General features: G+C 33.3%; 3 protein-coding genes across 4 annotated transcripts; 2 read left to right on the top strand and 1 right to left on the bottom strand.

Annotated features, from left to right (window-relative positions):
* Window positions 1-4,201: 4,201 nt before the first annotated feature.
* Window positions 4,202-7,075, bottom strand: LOC125213499 (putative Histone-lysine N-methyltransferase ATXR5). Its single transcript, XM_048114083.2, has 6 exons — window positions 6,490-7,075; window positions 6,222-6,314; window positions 5,148-5,374; window positions 4,970-5,070; window positions 4,670-4,882; window positions 4,202-4,594 (listed from the first exon to the last, which is right to left on the bottom strand). The coding sequence occupies exons 1-6, from the start codon at window positions 6,752-6,754 to the stop codon at window positions 4,435-4,437; spliced, it is 1,059 nt and encodes a 352-aa protein (XP_047970040.1). The 5' UTR covers window positions 6,755-7,075; the 3' UTR covers window positions 4,202-4,434.
* Window positions 7,076-7,705: 630 nt separating this feature from the next.
* Window positions 7,706-10,937, top strand: LOC125213500 (target of rapamycin complex subunit LST8-1). Of its 2 annotated transcripts, none has more exons than XM_048114085.2 (11): window positions 7,706-7,889; window positions 8,001-8,128; window positions 8,608-8,709; window positions 8,826-8,938; window positions 9,041-9,110; window positions 9,326-9,403; window positions 9,502-9,618; window positions 9,696-9,790; window positions 9,895-9,974; window positions 10,064-10,123; window positions 10,513-10,937. In XM_048114085.2, the coding sequence occupies exons 2-11, from the start codon at window positions 8,018-8,020 to the stop codon at window positions 10,632-10,634; spliced, it is 948 nt and encodes a 315-aa protein (XP_047970042.1). In that variant the 5' UTR covers window positions 7,706-7,889; window positions 8,001-8,017; the 3' UTR covers window positions 10,635-10,937. The 2 variants fall into 2 exon arrangements, with proteins under 2 accessions (XP_047970042.1, XP_047970041.1); XM_048114084.2 differs by having other exon boundaries at window positions 7,973-8,128.
* A 322-nt stretch (window positions 10,938-11,259) lies between these two features.
* Window positions 11,260-17,146, top strand: LOC125213498 (serine/threonine-protein kinase 12-like). The gene is made up of 11 exons (XM_048114082.2): window positions 11,260-11,671; window positions 12,133-12,225; window positions 12,770-12,850; window positions 13,689-13,780; window positions 13,865-13,985; window positions 14,392-14,471; window positions 14,599-14,661; window positions 15,601-15,692; window positions 15,767-15,852; window positions 16,308-16,414; window positions 16,970-17,146. The coding sequence occupies exons 1-11, from the start codon at window positions 11,426-11,428 to the stop codon at window positions 17,085-17,087; spliced, it is 1,179 nt and encodes a 392-aa protein (XP_047970039.1). The 5' UTR covers window positions 11,260-11,425; the 3' UTR covers window positions 17,088-17,146.
* The last annotated feature ends 1,637 nt before the right edge of the window (window positions 17,147-18,783 follow it).

Here is an 18,783-nt window from a genome sequence, read left to right as displayed (position 1 = left end):
TCCTCCTATCATATACGTGTTGTTATTGTAACTACCGAATTCAGAATCATCTGGATCATTTTTATTTTTAATTTCTTATGTTTATACCAAATTAAATGTTTTGTTTCAAAAAATTTCAAATGATATTGTACTATAATTGGTGACAAACCAAAATCAGTTCTTGAAAAACCTTTTTCACTTAATTTAATTGTGTAAGTTGTTTAATGACTTAATTAATATTACCAACAACTATGGTTTTCTTAAAAAATACTTGCGAAAATGAATTAAGGAGTAGCTGGATTAGGTTCGTGAAAACAATAGGTTTACACACTCTGACAATGATTTATGAGTCATATTTGTCGCTAAACACTCTGATAATGATTTATGAATCATATTTGTCGCTAAACAAATAGCAACACCTATTTTTTTTTTCTTGATGGTTACATTAATTATAGTTACTCAATGAAAATGGTTAGTTATTTATTGGTTATAAACTCTATTCGTGTTAAATTATGAAACCAAATTAAATTAACCAAATCTAAGTTTTTATGCTTTCTGTAGTTAAGTGGTCCATATTGTTTGCAGTAATGGCTACTCAATAATCAAGTCAAAAGGTAATGGAATTGTCTCTAAGGGATTTAAACATCTAAGTTAGAATTGACCATCCTTTATTACAACCTTTTTAAAAATGTTTGTTAACTAAGCAATTGATAATCTGTAAAAGGAAAACAAAACTATTTCTTGCACATTAAACTTGTTGGTCAACAACAGTCATTCGGTTTAATTTGAAATCACATTATCATTTATACCATAATTCAGATTTATAATATCTCAAATGGCACTTTTTATTCTCTTTTTTCGTTAATAATAATTGTAATAATAATAATAGTAATAATAATTATAATAATAAATGGAAATGGGTTTTTTGCCCAATTATGCTATCACCTAACTTTTTTACCTTCACATTTTTTGTGTTAATATCATAGTGGATATAATGGCGAATAATAGTTGGGATATCTTTTTCTGATAAGATGGCGTTTGATAGGAGAAGTAGGTATACAACTTTGATCTAATTTATCTTCTGCTCATGAATAAGCCGCATCTCAATTCTTAACAAAATTATAGTACTACGTTTAATGTACTTGTAGTAGTTCTACGATTACTCATTTCATTCATATATTGTATATATATGTTTGTTATCACATAGGAGTACTATATACTATAAGCTTTGATAATGACTACTACAAGTTTACATGCATATTCTATAATCACTTATCATGTAGTACATCATTTTCAATAAAAAATGTATCAAGGTTATGAATTCCATAAAAGTAAATTATTAAATGTAAATAGAATATTGTTTTAGTAAAGTACAATATTTGAATTATATCAAGTCACCAACATATATAATTATATGTTAAGACAAAGTTAAGCTAGGAATAATGATGGGCAAAACATGTTTAAATGCACAACACATGTTGATAGGGTGGGATATCCTTATATGACTGGACCCTTCCACCTATCGCCATGTATTCAACTGTTTCGTTACTCCATCGCATACTTCTAATTTTTTTAAATACTTTTTAAATAAAAAATAAATATGTCATTTACATTTAACAATTAATTTGTTATAGTTGACTTCCGAAAAAGTTATCCTCTTAGTTAGGTCCTTTGAACTTTGCTTAGTGAAGTAAATCACTTCTTACTTTGCAATGTGATTAATTTCTATCCGTCAAAAAGACTATGTAAATATGTTATTGAGTTTTAGTTCTTACCTTAAACTTCTTTTATTATCGTTATTATGTTTTGTTCCAATTATACACTTATTAATTAGTATAATCATGACTCATGACGTACAAATTAATTAAACATCAATTGTAAATACACAAATTAGTCGATTATAGGAATTTATCCTATAAAAAAGAGTAGTGTAATACAGTAATTAATAAAAAAATTTGTAGGTAGTGTTTTCTTTATAATAACATTTTTATATATTAAAAAACATTTTTTGTTATGATAATGTACTATATAATACAAATGTCTAAACTGATAGCTACGGTACACATAAATAAGACTGTCCTGTATAATTTCAGAAAGAAAGCAATGATTCTTGATGTAGGTCGCAACAATCTTGACAGATAAGAAAATTAAACTCTCATAATTATGTTCGTGTACATCCTCCTCATGCTAATCTGTCAATTGGTTTGAAATATTTCCATCATAAACGGATTTGATTCTTTAAACGTTGTTGTGTCAAAATCGTGTGTATTTGTTAGCCACTATTGATTTTGTTGGGTCCATTTAAGAAATAATGACACAAACCAACATCCAATTTTAGAAAATATTAAATACATAATATAGTTTTTGTTTCTTAGACACATTTATGTCACAAAGTATTAAGACATTTTATAGTAACTAATAGATATATTCATTTGGTCGCAGGACAACTTATGTACGTGCCAAACTATAATTGCTTTGGCTTGCAATAAATATCCTCTTCCGATTTTCTCTTTTATTTTTATATTTTTCCTAATTTGATATGAGATAGCAAGCTTGTAAAGTAAGATAAAACAGGCTTGAGTTGCAAACTATTCCAGGAATGGAAAGGAAGATAAGGTTGGGAAATACTATAACTGATAACAGTATAAATACTGTGTATTTTTGAAGCAAAGCAATCATTTTCAAGTCAGATGTAGGCATCGTATGTTGGCCAGTTTCTTTATTATGTGTCCTATTTTATTTTTTTATTTTTTGTGGGAAATATTTTTTACTTGTTACCTGATTTATTAAACTGTAGACTATAGTACTTCCAATTCGTAGTTTTTGCACTTTTAGTTTAACACTAGTTCTTAACATATGAAAACAAGTAGCCTAAATTTAATTTGTAATAAAACTGATCAGCATAACATTATTCACTAGGAAATTATCTTCTGAAATACTTAGTAGTAAAATAAAACATAGTGGTAACTGGTAACTTGTCATTAAATGGGAAATGACCAACTTGTGGAATGGGATTCTTGAGTATTCGGATTTTCCCAATCCGATCCAATCGAAAATTCAAAATTTTATTAAAAATAAATTCGATCTGATTGTAATTGTTTGGAAATTCGAAATCCAAACTATAACATATAATTTGATCCAAAAAAATTGAAATTGCATAAAAATATATCTAAAAATTCGATACCAAAAATCTGAAAATTTAGTGCCAAAATTTGAAAATCTAACACACCAAATACCATTAGATTGTAGAATTGTTCAACACAAAGATTTTATATTTATTACATTTATAATTATAATATGTTTATATTATACTAATAAATATATATTGGATTTTCAAATTTTAAAATATCTGATCCAAATACCAGAATTTTTTTAAAAATTCGATCCAAACCAAAAATCTGAACCAAGATTAAATTTCAATTTGATTTGGAATCAAATTATACGAATGTCAGATATCTTTCTCGCCCCAATTCTTGAGGCCCAACTTTCCCAATATAGTTATAGAAGAAATAACGCATCTATATTATGAGTTTGCCAAATCTAATTTATTTTTCTGTGTCTGAGTTTGCCAAATCTAATTTTTCAAACATGATTTAATTTTCTCTTTCTTTTACAGCCGGCCACAACAGCCATATATTTATATACCTCAAATATTTAGATTTTGAAGCCAATCACTTAAAGCAACATCAAATTGCAGTTGTATTGGACCATGGACTAAAAAAGTGGCAAATGCAAAGAGCAAATGCCATAAAAATAATTTTGTCATTTAACAAATTTTTTTATTTCGTTTTAGACATAAAGAAGAATTGGCCTATGAGCCAACTCTATCTAGCTATCCAATAAAAGTGCAGTTTTTCATCTAGCACTGAAAAACATAACATAAAATGAATCAAATATTTATTTTTGGTATGACATTCAAACTTCTGCCTAGCTGTGTACATGTGTATTTTTGCTATAGTTAGTTAGCATTTAGCAACTTTCTAGAATTCTCAAATACACACACCAAAAAGGCAAAACCAACAATAATAAAAAAAGGGAAAACCAGCAAAAAATGAATAAAGAAGAAGAAAAGGGAAAGAAAGCTTTTCAATATAGGACAAATGTGATTGACTCAATCTTAATAAATTATTTCCACAAATTTTCTATGGTTTCAATCCAGCAACAAACATAATTTTACTTTGGAACTTCTACAATAAGCTTTATATATTTGTAGCCAAGAGCTTTTCTAGTTGAATATACACATCAAAATCACCAATCCACAAGCAACTTGAGCTACTGTGCCAGCTGACTTAACTTCCAACTAGAACATGCATTTTCTCAAGAAAATCTCAAAATAATACCTAAAAAATTTCTAGTTTCAAGAAGTAAAAAAAGAAAAGATCTCCCTGCATTACTGTGGTCTTAATAGGAAAATTTGAAATCAACTAGTCTTATCTGAGATAGTATGTGAAAGGCTTAAACAAAATTATGGGTTGGATATTCATGCTCATAGCCATTATAATCATAGTATAACCTTTCCCCCTTTGCAATATCACGCGTCGCGATCAAAAGAACCACACATGCATCATCCACGCTGTATCTCACGCATTTCGTATTCTGCTTCCTCCGCCCTTCCCTGCACGAATCAAATTTACGTGTTATGTTATGTACTGTTTTTAGAACTTGAATCCGAAAACAATAAAAGGCTTACACTGTATGATTGTTTATGCCACTGACAAACCGAGAAATGTTCCCAAGCTTGTCTGCACAGACGATTAGATTCTTGGAGGAATCATTTGTAAGAAGAAGGGTCATCATGCTGTCACAGTCGTCTTTCTCTCGATTCTTGATGTAATCCACGTCCCCTGCGTACTCAGCAATTATTGTCATGTCCTTTATAGGCCCGTCAACTTCTACCGTATAGCTGCAGATAAACACAGTATGACGCCAAGTTAAACTTGTGTGTAAGACATGATGGGGCAAAAGCTAAAACAGTTGCGCGCATTATTACCCTTCATATAGATCAAATGTCACCTTAAGAGGTGGGAATTCCCCTCTTTTGCTCATGGCCCTACAGTATTTCAATGTCTCGGTATCTTCCTTCGACAGAACCTGATGTACACAACTAGAGGATGAGTCATCAGCAACGGAATAATCATAAGTTAAACTACATGAGTCTCAAACTGGACCTGCATGCCTCCAATTTCAAATCTGGATTGATTGGCTTCTCTAGGAGCCATTCCCGGTCTGTAATTGAGATCGTTGCTGAATTCCATGTTGTCAGATGTCAAAGCCAGAGCAAGCGATCTCATCTGTGCTAGTCTTCTTGCTGGATCCTCTGATGGAACGTATGGAAACAATCTCCTGCGCTTTTTTTGGAACACTAGTGTACCTCGCCTGCGTCGTCTTTTGACATCTGCGATCAGGAAATGGAAAGATACAACTGGTGAAAATCTTCCTCCCAATAAGGCGAAACATACATCAGTCGACTCTAAGGAAGGTTATCAAACATATCCACTAGTTGATATTCTAATCTGAATCATTTAATACTACCAGTTTCTTGACTATCTGAATCGGTAGGGTTTATACATCTTATGCTATTGCACAATCATAATTGCAGTTTCTAAATATACTCATCCAACTAATGGATAGGTAAAGCTGTTCCCACAGTAATGCTAGAAATTAAAGTTAAATCAAATTGCAAAAACAAGTGTTTATATTCTACTCTCCTCGGTTGATAAGGTTGAACGAGGATGTAACCACGCACACTTTCGGAACTTCTAGAAACTGATAATAAGCTAACAGAAGACTGGTGTTGATAGAGCGAAACGCTCATGAATTATACGGAACATATTCATTCGCTCTAAATTCTAACGGAAGACACGAGATTTACAAAGTGCAGTAACAATCGCACTCCATAGCAGACATGAGCATGAAATATAGATAATCTTACTAAGTTAAGATCTTTAGCAGCATAAAGAGCAAGAAAAATACATCACTCATCTATGATCTATGAACCCAAACTGTCAACACATGTGCCTATAAGCTTCTGTTTGTAATAACAACCACACAAGACACTTGAATCTTGATGATTGGAATTTTTTAGAGCAAATGGTCTTTTAATATCAAGTTAACATAAGAATCTGCTAAAGTCTCCTCAGTTAAAAAGTACTTATGCCATAAGCATTGCATAAGTACATAAAACTGGAACCTTTCAAGACTTAGCTACTCAATTTTTGGATTAATTAAAACAAAAATTGTACCTTGAAGAGAAGGAGTGCATTTCCTTGAGAAGAAAACATTGTGCTCAATCTTAAAAAACTCAGCAAGCTTCTTGCGAGCAAATCCCTTGAAGCCTGTATGCATAAAAACACAAAAGATAAATGATTGGGTAAAGCAATGAATCCCAAAAAGAAGAAACAAATGGGACCACCAATTAGCTCCCTCTCTCTCTCTCGCAAGAAATAGATCGATCACATCAATAAAATCATGCATGTACACACACAAACACGCGAGAGCAAAAAGATATACTTTTGATAGGGCGATTGACGTCGCCGGAGCAAGCGGGGCAGCACCAGGGCCCGATTGGGAGGCGGGTGAGTATCGGGCGGAGGCAAAGCATGTGGTAGCCTCGCTCGCATTTGTCGCACAAGAGGAGCTCCTCGGCCCGATTGCCCTCCCCGCATTGCTGGCAGACCAGATGGTCATCGTCGTCGTCGCTGGAGTCGGGCTCTGCCACACGCTTCGCCACCCTCATGATCTCCTTCATCGACCTGAACTTCCTGGAGGGAGCCATTTGGGAGAAGAATTGGTGATTGATTGCAGGGCTGAAAATTAAATGTGATCCTTTTTCTTGATTTTTGTCGGAGAGGAGGAATTAAATGTAGGCAATCCAGGGTTGCAAGAATATGAGTGGGATTAGAGCAGCTGCTAGGGATGACGTGGCGAGTGCTGATTGTGGGGCCAGGTCGACGGGGTGGCCGGCGTCTCAATTTTGATGCTTTCAGGTGACTCGAGAGACGATCATTTATTCATTATAGAGGATGGATGCTACACTGTCTTTTTTTTTCTTTTCCTTTTTAATTTATTTTATTCCTTATTGAGACAATGAGATTATTTGATTTTTCTGCTTTTAGGGGATATTGATATCATCACTAATTTGATAAAATTAATTTATGATGATAATCTACTTTGAAGATCAAAAGATAAAAGTTACTAGTACTTATATTATTAATCATTGGTTCTAATTAAAGAAAACAAAACAATTTAGAAAAGAGATGAGCCTAAAATTTCAAGTACTTTATTAAATGTAAATATACTACTACAAAATTGCACCATTCATATTTTTGGAAATGTTGTATATTGGCATTTGGAACAAAAACTGATAATAAGTATTTAAAAACCTTGGAGCTCCTACGAGACACGTTGTCTATCGAGCGCTAAAATTTATTGCGTGAGTTCTTTTTTAACACTAACTTAACACTTTTCCGCAAATATTGGCTTAACGCCAAATGAAGCTAAACGAACTATATATCCGAGAATAAAAAGTTGCGAAGCACATACTACGTTATGGAACAAACATTGGAGTGAAGTAATAAAAAGGTTTTTCTGGACCTTTGTTGTGTGACAAAAATTACTAATAAATTCCCTGAAATAAGATTTTTCTTGATTTTTGCCAAATTTACCTTCGTAGGCGTAATTATTAATTTTAATAATACTAATTGTATTGTAAAATTAATGAAAAAAGGTTAAGAAAGATTTATTTCAGGCGCTCTCCCTGGCCGTCGGTAGTCTCAGTCGCCTAACGCCGCGCTGCGATTCGAGCGAATGAGATTCTCACTCTAAATTAGTCCACCGTTTTCTCTTTCTCCAACGAAAGGACTTCGCTTATTATGATGGATTAAGTTTCCCAGCTTCAACTAATTCCCCAGGTAATGTATTTGACCTAAATAAGAACATATTCAATTTCTTTTTCATCGGCCATGCTGATTGTACAACTCTTATGTTGCACTAGGGATCATCCCGTTGTTTTTTGTTTGAAGGAGAATAGAGATTAAAGATGAGTCAACAACCATCAGTTGTTCTGGCTACTGCAAGCTACGATCACACAATTCGTTTCTGGGAAGCAAAAAGTGGGCGCTGCTATCGAACAATCCAGTACCCTGAATCGGTATGTCTAATAAAGTTCTCAATTTGATTATCTTTGTTCATCCTTTTTTGCAAGTAGTTGAACGTGCGATCATGTGAATTTTAATGTGTGATAGAAGTTAGCCTGTCAGAGGTACTCTTGAATTGGGGAATTTTGATGTGAGTTGCTTGAAAATGTAAACACTCATGGACTATTTTAAAATTTTCTAATTCACATTGGGTGAAGCTAGGTTTGAGGAAAAGATTTTTCCTAAAATGTTTGATCATGCGCAAAGTCAGGAATTGAGTGAAAAGGAGTTAGCTTGTTGGAGGTGACAATATGCAAGATTCTTGAATTGGGAAATTTTTATGAGTTCCTATAGAATATGATAGGTATTTCTGCAATATTCTTGGGATGAAACATTGGATGGGCGATTTTAGTGTTTTGAATTTAAGTGTCTCGCTGAGCAAAGAAAGGTTTGAGAATTTTCCTAGAATGTGATGAATTGTTCCCTCTTGCAGCAAGTGAACAGGCTTGAGATTACACCTGATAAGCGCTACCTGGCTGCAGCTGGAAATCCTCATATTCGACTGTTTGATGTCAATGCAAACAGCCCTCAGCCAGTATGTTTCTCACCTTCGTTTATACAGACTACTCATTAACTCAAGGTCTCTCCTTATAAGAGAGTTTCAACCCTTAATTAGGCATCTTACAACTACATTATCTGTTTTAATGTCAGGTGATGAGCTATGATTCGCACACTAATAATGTAATGGCTGTTGGATTTCAATGCGATGGAAATTGGATGTATTCAGGATCTGAAGATGGCACTGTGAAGATTTGGGATTTAAGGTATATACTTTAGCTTAGCGATAGTGAGAATTCCTACATTGTTTGTATCTTAGCTGACATTTGATGTTAATTAGATGCACTTTTTTTTATTGAATGGTTTAGAGCACCAGGTTGCCAGAGAGAGTATGAAAGTCGTGCAGCAGTTAACACAGTGGTTTTGCACCCCAATCAGGTGAGACAAATTTACTTTTTCATTTGATGCATTTTGCTCTGAAATTTTTTGTATTAGAGGCATTGTAATACAATTATTATACCATTTGTTTTTCTATGAATTTTCCGACTCAAAACTTGCACTTTCCATCCCATTGCTCACATGTTAATATGATTTTTCGTGGCTCCAAATTCCTTAAGATGGATTTACCCTTTTGTCTATTTGGTAATATGCAGACTGAATTGATCTCTGGGGACCAAAATGGTAATATCCGAGTCTGGGATTTGACAGCAAATTCTTGCAGTTGTGAGTTGGTATGTAGCTTGCTCTCATCTAGTAAGACCTTGTGTTGCACTATTCTTTGGCAAAGTTGATGATAGTTGGACAAAATTTGTACAATTTCATAATTTAGGTACCAGAAGTCGATACAGCAGTGCGATCCTTAACTGTAATGTGGGACGGCAGCTTGGTGGTTGCAGCAAATAACCGTGGAACATGCTATGTGTGGCGTTTAATGCAAGGAACACAGGTGACACGTACATGAATTTATGTGCTTGTCGGGCTTTACCTCCATCGTCAGTATTCACAAGTATTCTTCATGTGCAGACTATGACCAACTTCGAGCCACTTCATAAACTTCAAGCTCATGATCAATATATACTTAAGTGTCTACTTTCACCAGAATTGTGTGAGCCTAATCGGTCAGGATCCAACCTCGTAGTGCCAGTATTTTACATTGTCGTTTTTGGGTTCCTTTTTAGCTACTAAGATGGAAAGACTTATCTTTTGAAAATGGCTGTTCCAGGTATCTGGCTACTGCATCTTCGGATGGTACTGTCAAAATATGGAACGTGGATGGTTTTACGTTGGAAAAAACACTAGTTGGTATGTAATTTTATCCAATGAATAGGTGTTATTTGTGATGGTTTTTTTGTATCACCTACAGTCCATATCAATATAATGTATACTTTCAGGTCACCAGCGCTGGGTTTGGGACTGTGTTTTCTCCGTCGATGGTGCTTTCCTAATCACAGGTATTGTTGTTTGATCGTAAATCCATATTAAGTAATAAGCTAAACTCATGTTGTTTGGGGGGTGGGGGGATGCTTCTTCAAAAGCCAAATCTCCCTTGATATTGATTTTATTGTGATCATCATTTAAACATTATTTTGTTTCTTGATGCTATGACATTGAATCTGATCAGCTTTTAGCGAGTGCTGCTTAGAATGATAACTTAGATATTGAACAATTTTGAGCTTATCTGATTGTTATTCCTTCAAACACTCAATGATACTAGTATGTATTACCAATCTAATCTACCACTCAAAGTAAAAAAGGCCCGCTTACTACTCAGTCTAGATCGTGCATTGAAAAACGTATATGAAGCTACATTTTCTTGAACACTTGGAAAACCTGATTGCAGCTTCATCGGATTCAACTGCAAGATTGTGGTCCATGTCCACCGGTGAGGAGATCAAAGTCTACAAAGGACATCAAAAGGCAACTGTGTGCTGTGCTCTTCACGATGGGACTGAGCCTTCATGATGAATGTGGAACTACCCTCTCGTCCTTGCCCTGTTTCACATCGAAACTCTGTAGTGCCATCGTGATGGAGTTGTTGACAACGTCATTTCATGTGGTCATATGTGTGTTGGGAGTTTTCGTAATTGTCTTTCAGTTTGCATTGTGTGAATATCAGTTTTTTTAAGTGATTTTCATCACCTTCTGAAAAAAATTTTAGGGGTTAGCTTACTCTTAGACTTCCTAATTGTCGGTTATTGCAGCTATTTCTTCTCATGGATTATTATTACCGTTTCCGAATGTACATTCTTATATTGTACCCTGAAACTTTAGTTCCATGCTAGTAATATTTTCTCTCTAAATTAAAAGCATTACAAATATACTAGTACTACTTATTAGTAATTTTCTCTGTTAGGCCTCATCAAGTTAGAAATCAAAATTTTGATCTGATGATATTAATCATTACGCAAAACATTAAACAGCATAAAAAGGAAAAGTAATTAAATTGAAAAAGAAAAATAATAGTAGCAGTACTATTATACGATATAGTTTGATTAGTTCAATCATGTAATATGGTACGTATGATTTTTTACAAAATAATTAATGAAATGAAAAATAGAAAAGTAGATAGAAATAAATAGTGAGATGAAATGCGACGTTGAATCCGAAAACCTTCATCTTGGAATTACCCGCCAGGGCTGGCTTCTTCCTACCGAGCTCTCGATTGACGGAGAAATTAAACAAATCAACAAATTGCATACACAATTTTGTCACCGCGAATCATAGCATTCTCATTTGAGCAAGTTTGGAGCAAAATGTCGAATATCGTTCATCACTACTGGTTCGACATGCAAATGATAGGGAATTTCCTGAGCTTTGCTTCGAGAGGAGACCGGGTTGGATTGAATGAGATGCTGAGGCAGGGAATGCCACCCAACGTGCAGGACTACGATAACCGAACTGCGCTTCATCTCGCCGCCAGCGAAGGTCATGCCTCCATCGTCGAGCTTCTTTTGGCCTACAACGCCGACGTCAATCTCCGGGATCGATGGCAACGAACTGTGATTTTCTCCGCCCTTCTCAATTAGTTTTTGGTTCTGGATATTGAATTTGAAGTACTATTTTTCATTTGCAAATGGCATGATTCTTCTTTCTCTAGTTTGTCACAGAATTTAACTACCATCCTACTTGTCCTTCTATTTATGAATTCAGTTTTTTTCATAATTATTGGGATGATTACCGTTAATCAATCACGAGCTCAACAACTATAATTGTCAGCAAATTGAACTTAATGTGGAGGATGTGTTCTTTATTTGATTTTTTTGGTTCTTTTGAAAAAAATAGATCATCTCCATGCTCTTTCAGTTATTACTATAGTATTTTTTGGTATTCTGAAAAATATGATATTCTAGGAATTTTAGTGTCACGGAAGAGCACATTCGTTTATTATTGTTACCCTTGCTTATATCATAAATTTTTGTTAGTATGACACATGGTGATGTTTTTTTATCTACATGACCAGCCATTGGCAGATGCAAAGATGTATCAGCATCGAGATATCTGCAGGATCCTTGAACTAAATGGAGGCAGAGATCTTATGGAAGACCATGAGATGGTAACATCAACGAAAATACTCTGCTAATTTTGAGGCCATTCATTTTTCTCTGTTGAGTAGCTCTATACTAAATCTCTGAATATATCTGAATTCAATGCTGGCATAGTTAAGCTTTGCGGGAATTCACAATCAATGATAGTCCAGAATTAAATGCATCAATTTGGCTATACTCGCAAAATAAATAACTCTTTGTTTTTCACTTCCATCGTATTGTTAACCAGGTGATATAGAGTTGTGTCCATTATTAGTATTATAAGTCCTTTTCCTCTGGGTACGTAATCTGCAATTGTTAGAGTCTATCTTGAGCCAATAATCGCATATTGGATCTTTACACAGCACTGCTCAAGTATGTTCTTATGTACACTCAAATTCTTAATCATTGTTGATGTCTGATGTCTTCCAAGAGAGTTGCAAACTGTAATCTTAAAAAGCATTTATCCTGTCACACACACTTTATTTTTCAGTGGAATCTGTAAATTGATCGTTGCATATGTCTCTCGCCATTTGTGATCTCATTGATGGTGTGGCCCATAATTTTGTGCAGCATGTCTGTCATGAGGATGATCCACAGGAGAGCATTGATATCTCTGAGCTGAATTTACAGAATTCATCCATAATCAAACAGGTATCATAGTTACCTAATCCGCTCAACCCCCTATCAACAATCAAGGTCTTTCGGTGCTAACATGAGTGTTTTCTATTTAGACAGCTCAGGTATATAGAGATATAGTGTTTAGGTTGAATTAGCAAGAGGTTGTGGGAAACCCGATGGTCTCTTGATCTAGTGTTGTTACATGCCTCCAAAAATATAATGTTTATGGTCCCAATGGCCAATCATCTCACAGAAATAGTCCCCACCTAATAAAGACAGCCAGAGAGTTGCAATAACCATCTTTCCATTCAGGTCCAACATAAACAATGGAGAATCTGACTCTATCTTTTATGACTCTAACTACATCATAATTAGCATGGTGTTTGGACAAAGAAGTTTGCTTTTCCCTCATTTATTATCATTAACATTGAAGTTTATATTTTACTCATGATTCACTTAAAGTGTAATTTTCACTCGCATTGTTAGTAAAAACTGTGTACCTAGACTTGCACCTCTGTGCTGCTTCTCGGCTAAGTGTTGTTCTGCGTATCCCACCCAACCTCGATTTGGATCACCGCATGTTTTAGGTCTGTTTTTGTTCTGATAATAATTTAACGATTCTAGGTATATTAAATATTTCTATGCATAGTAGCATATGGAAAATAGCTTTTCTGGGGTCTGAGATACTTGGTCAAAATTCTACTAACTCATTGTACCAACTTTTCATTCTTGTTTAATGTAGTTTGGGCTTTTTGTTAGTATTTTACGTATGGGATCAAACATGCGTATGTATTTCCATAAAAAATGTACAATATATATGCAATTAAATTGAACTAATGAGGCTTTGTTTTATGGTTTACTGTATTTTTAGGGCCTATTTGGTGAGTCAGAAAAGGTCAAGTGGCGTGGAACATGTGTTGTTAAAACAGTCATCTCCAGACACATACAGCATCCTGTGAAAATGTTTGCTTGATGACCTTGAAACTCATCCTTATTAAGAATTTATACTGATTATTGGTCTTACAAGATAATTTGAACATGATGTAGGGTGCTGACTGCTAAGGATAATACTCTTCTTGGTGAACTTCGGCATCCAAATATTTTGGAATTTCTTGGATCAATAGTGCAGGGTGAAGAAATGATTTTAATCACTGAACACTTGCCAAAGGTAACAATATTTACATCTTAGTTTTAATCAATAAGTGTATCTTTTCGGCATGGGTTCATCAGCAAGACTATTCATGTCCACATTTTAAAGGAATTACAAATCATGGCTTTTAATTTCATCCAGTTGTTTTTTAGCTGATATCAGATATTTAGATGTAAACAATGCTTGTAATAATTCCTATTCAAATAAAGGAATACAGGTTGCCTGCTTGCACACCGGAATAAATTTATTTTTCATGGAGGAAGACCTCAGTCATACATTTATAATCATGTGCATTTAGTAGTTAGAACCTTATGATCCCCATTTACAACCTTATGATCCCCACTACGACTTCGTATACCAGATAATACAGTACAAGCAACTAACATGTAGTAGTATATTTTTAATATTCATTCTAATGTATCAGGGCAACTTGGATGACCTTTTGGCCAAAAAAGGGAAGTTGGACCCTGCAACTTGTCTTCGTTACGCACTTGATATTGCTAGGTTGGATGCTCTATAAATAATAATATATACATGGTTGCTTTACACATAATCTCAGATTGTTTCTTTAACTTGTTTTGTCGCAACCAGTGCTTATCAATATTAAAGCAAATTATACACTGATTGCCAGGGGAATGAATTATCTTCATCAGCACAAACCCCAACCCATTGTTCACAACCATTTGGACACTAGGTGAGCATTTTCTTTCTGAAGTCTTCATAAACCTAGAACTGTGTGTGGAACGTCAAATTTCAGTTGAGCTGCTATGTTGTTTACAGAAATTTCCTCTCTCAGATTATATTATCAGCTGCTACCTTTTACTTTGTTATCTAGTATTTCAAACTTGGTTATGGTTGATGATGGAGCACATGTATATTCTCTTTTCTTCTGATCGATTACGACCGAACATGTCATTGAACCTTTGAGTTCAATTAAGGCTTATGTTAAAATGTTACTCCAAGTATCTGATGTCAAAATTATTGCAATTTCACCCTGATGCTTAAAAATGTTGATATTATTGTTGATTGAGAAAATGGTCTCTTTTCATGGAGAGCTTGATATATTATTTACAATCATAGTATGCAACTCTTGCATATCTTGATGCCTTATGAAACTTTTTGTCCACATAAAATAAAAGGGATAATAGCATATAAATTTAAGAATTTTGACCAAATTTGTATTTTGCGCAACAACTTAAGAATCTGTTTGCATTTCATTTGGTGTTGCTAACCAAAATGTATACCATCCATATTCTGCCATCGTATTCATATATACCATTTCAGTTAATCATGTACAACAGTACAATTTCAGTCGAAAATAATAACTTTTGGTAAGAAGCGTTGGCCGATTTCACCACCTCAGATATTCAGATGGCCATGTCAACATGAAATTGGGCCTGAATCCAATTCGTTAGCATAATTAGATGAAATATAAAGTTCGATATTGTCAGCCAAAAGTATATCCTTTTGTTATAAGTTGGCAACAAGTTTTACAAATTTCTTATTTACTATACATGTGATGTGTAATTTGATAATATTTTGCATATCAATCTTATGATTTCGTGACTAACTCCATATTATTGTCCTAGTTCATGGCTTTTGACCTACTGCATTTCTTTATGTACTATTTCAGGAACTTGCTAATCGATGAAGGCGACCAAGTCAAGATTGGAGAGTATTGGATTCAAATGTTGTATGAGCAAATACACCCAAATTCTGAAAAGTGTACGTCCACAGTATGAAAGTTTAGTATCAAGATTTTAACATGGTAGTGAATCTTCTTCGTCCTCATGATGCAGCTTGGTTAGCAGATTCTTCTGACAACCTTGATGCTTCATATGACACCAACAAAGACATCTATGACTTCGGACATATCTTTCATCAGGTATATAAAATTTATCTACTTATTGGATCCTGTCTTTATAAAAATAGATTTTTGTTGAGTAATTGGAATTGATCATTGCATATGAGAATTTGATTTACCTGATTGGACCTTATCCCTGAAAGTCAAAATGGAGTTTGATCAATATCTTTGGTTAACATTAGCTTGTAAAAGAACAGCTTTTTATCTCTATTGCCTAGTTGCATGTCCCTAGTGGTGAAGGGCCTTGATGAATAATTCTTTCTAGGATTTTTCAATACACAGCTCTGAGTATTGTACAATTTATTCATCTCGGATGCACGAACAGAAAGAAAATATAATCACAATTTTCTTACATTCCTAATTTCATGATTGATTTCCTAATTTTGTGGTTTGTACTATTTCATTCCTAATTATAGTATTGAGAAGTATGCTTATAAATTTACAAATGGTACTTTCTTGGATCATAAATACTATAGATGTTGGAAGGAAAACCGATCACCAATATGTATGACTATATGCATCTGAAGTCTGTTGAGTTCGAGAAGAAGTTCAACTTAAGCGGGTGCCCGGGGCGAATCTTTCAGTAAGTTGATTGTACTTTTGGTTCCTTTTAAGCTGTTTTTCTCATTCTTCTGTTTATCTCCTCACTTGGCATTTTTTATATCTTTCAAGATGAAAAAATATCTATAGTTTATAAAAGTATTTGTTACTTTTGGCATAGACAAGTCAAATAGATTTTTTGTAGACAATAAGGTTCAAGAATCTCTGTTAATAACCCAGCCTAAACATTACCGAGAGTCACGTATGGTGATTATATTTTGAGCATCTGAAGTTAAGTGTTGGAAATTGTTTCAAGAGCCTTTCCTAATATAGTTCACAAAATTTATTTTGTTTTACTTTTGTCATCCAGGAGAAGGTGATTCTCTATTGAAAGAAATCTTTCTGCATATCTATAGGCATTTAAAAAACCTGTGTTTGTGGGATAGCTCAACTGAGTTCGGTCTAATTAAACTCCCTTTTGAGACCATATCTAAACAAAGTATTTGATCATTTACTATTTTTAAATGCAGTTATTGGTTGTGAAAGAACGATTATTAGATTTGTAGATGTAATATGACATGAATGCTCCTTTTGGCAGACTGATAAAACAGTGCTGTAGCAAAGATAGTTGCCAAAAACCATCATTTGAGGCAGTGATAGAGATTCTGGAGGAGGTTATCTTGCTGTTTAAAATTGCTGGTTGTAATGTTTGTTAACTCCTGATTAGCATGTATATGTACTCGTGTTAAAAACAGACATCAGCAATCGTGTTCCATGTGTGATTTTAGACTATTAGAATAAACCTTATGAACAAAATCAGTTGATGTATCATAAATAAATATAAATACATAAATAAATATATATACTATGGTGTTCCATTCGTCCATGAAAAGTGAATAACAATTTCCTTTCTTAGTTGTCTATCAAAAGTGTTTCACTTTCGTTTTTTGATCTGATACAAGTGGCTAGCAAATTACATTTGATATTGTTCTTCTAAGTATTTCCTTTTTCGTCTTCAGTCTTTTACTAATATTGAGATCTTCATTCTATTATTTGTAGTTTTGGTTGAGTTGGAATCCAACATTTACACTGATCAGAAACACTATTAACCAAAGCATTTCTTTATAAGTTAGATAAAAAAAATTCATTAGCAAAACTGAATGAAATTGGAGAAGATCTCTAAAAATTCACAAATAAGAATAGTGAATAAGATGGCTCGAAGTAAGAAGCTGTGTAGTTCTATCCAAATTAACTTATTGATTATCCAAGGATTTAATAAACCTCCCAAATCTCACTACTATCTCCATATGATCTATCATGATTTAAGGCATCACATATTATGAATTTCTATTTTAGATTACAAAATAGTACTAGTAAGTAGTAACTAATATGCCCAAAGCCGAGGAATAAACTTGTAAAGACTGGATTCAAATTAATTGCACATTTATTGGTTTATACTATTATAAATACAAAATTACCCTTGAAATTCTTTTACAGCTAGTAGAAACTAGTGTTATTAATTAGGAGTCTTAGAATTGATAAAATACAAATAGAAAAATGTTTTGGAGACATAATGTCTAAGACATAACGAGGTTAAAGTAGTAATTATGCATTATATTTTATTTTTAATTAAAATTATTGTGCGTCTATATACTCCATTGCCCTTGCATTTTTGATTATCTATATATAGGAGTATTAATTAAGATCTCAATGCTTAATTACACAAGATATAAATGGAAGTAGTTGGGATCCACTTTCAATTTTACCACTCTTGTGTCTTAACCATTTTTTAAATATTCACTTGTACGCATGAAAATATGAAAAATGAAAGAAAAGAAGGATAAGGAAAAATTTATCACTTTGACCATCTTTTTTTCGTTAATTAATAATGAAAAACTAATAAAACTGATAGTTTTAAATTCATTAAATTTTTGAATGGTTATGTAATTTTATAAAATAGTAGTATTAAATTTAAAACTATGTTCACCATATCTGTCAGCTAAATTAACGTATTCTTTTGGAATTTTATTCACAATTTATTCTCTCTTTATCTCACTAATTTTTTCATTAATTTTTGGTATGTTATGTTGAATCTCAATAAAAAGTACTCCCATAACAGTTATTTAAATATTCTAAACCAGTTATTTAAAATTTATTACGTGTTTTTAACTCAGTTATTTAATATTTTAAATATTATTTAATTTTTTCTATTTTTCTTTTTATGATATTATATAAACTTTGCAAAAGTAAAAAATTTGATATTTTTCTTGTTCATACTAATTAAGTTTATGATTTTGATTTTAATTCATTACTTTTCAAAATTGTAAAATATAACTAAATCCTTTGGTATTGGAACGTTGCATCAAACCTCCGACAAAAAGTTACATATTCTTAACTAATCTATTTAGCATT

The sequence above is a fragment of the Salvia hispanica genome, chromosome 3 (genome assembly GCF_029641045.1).
Source record: "Salvia hispanica isolate PSC_SH4W2 chromosome 3, Shi_PSC_v1, whole genome shotgun sequence".
Lineage (NCBI taxonomy): Eukaryota > Viridiplantae > Streptophyta > Magnoliopsida > Lamiales > Lamiaceae > Salvia > Salvia hispanica.
This window is presented reverse-complemented; position numbering and strand designations above follow the sequence as displayed.

Bases quoted from the DNA above. Each gene is read 5' to 3' on its own strand.
- LOC125213499 (XM_048114083.2), bottom strand. From the start codon at position 6,754: ATGGCTCCCTCCAGGAAGTTCAGGTCGATGAAGGAGATCATGAGGGTG. The intron at 5,375-6,221 runs GTACAATTTTTG...TCCTGATCGCAG, and splicing joins ATGCACTCCTTCTCTTCAAG to ATGTCAAAAGACGACGCAGG. The intron at 5,071-5,147 runs GTCCAGTTTGAG...TGTGTACATCAG, and splicing joins TTGAAATTGGAGGCATGCAG to GTTCTGTCGAAGGAAGATAC.
- LOC125213500 (XM_048114085.2), top strand. From the start codon at position 8,018: ATGAGTCAACAACCATCAGTTGTTCTGGCTACTGCAAGCTACGATCAC. The intron at 9,111-9,325 runs GTGAGACAAATT...GGTAATATGCAG, and splicing joins TGGTTTTGCACCCCAATCAG to ACTGAATTGATCTCTGGGGA. The intron at 9,791-9,894 runs GTCAGGATCCAA...TGGCTGTTCCAG, and splicing joins GAATTGTGTGAGCCTAATCG to GTATCTGGCTACTGCATCTT.
- LOC125213498 (XM_048114082.2), top strand. From the start codon at position 11,426: ATGTCGAATATCGTTCATCACTACTGGTTCGACATGCAAATGATAGGG. The intron at 14,472-14,598 runs GTTGGATGCTCT...ACTGATTGCCAG, and splicing joins TACGCACTTGATATTGCTAG to GGGAATGAATTATCTTCATC. The intron at 15,693-15,766 runs GTACGTCCACAG...CTCATGATGCAG, and splicing joins ACACCCAAATTCTGAAAAGT to CTTGGTTAGCAGATTCTTCT.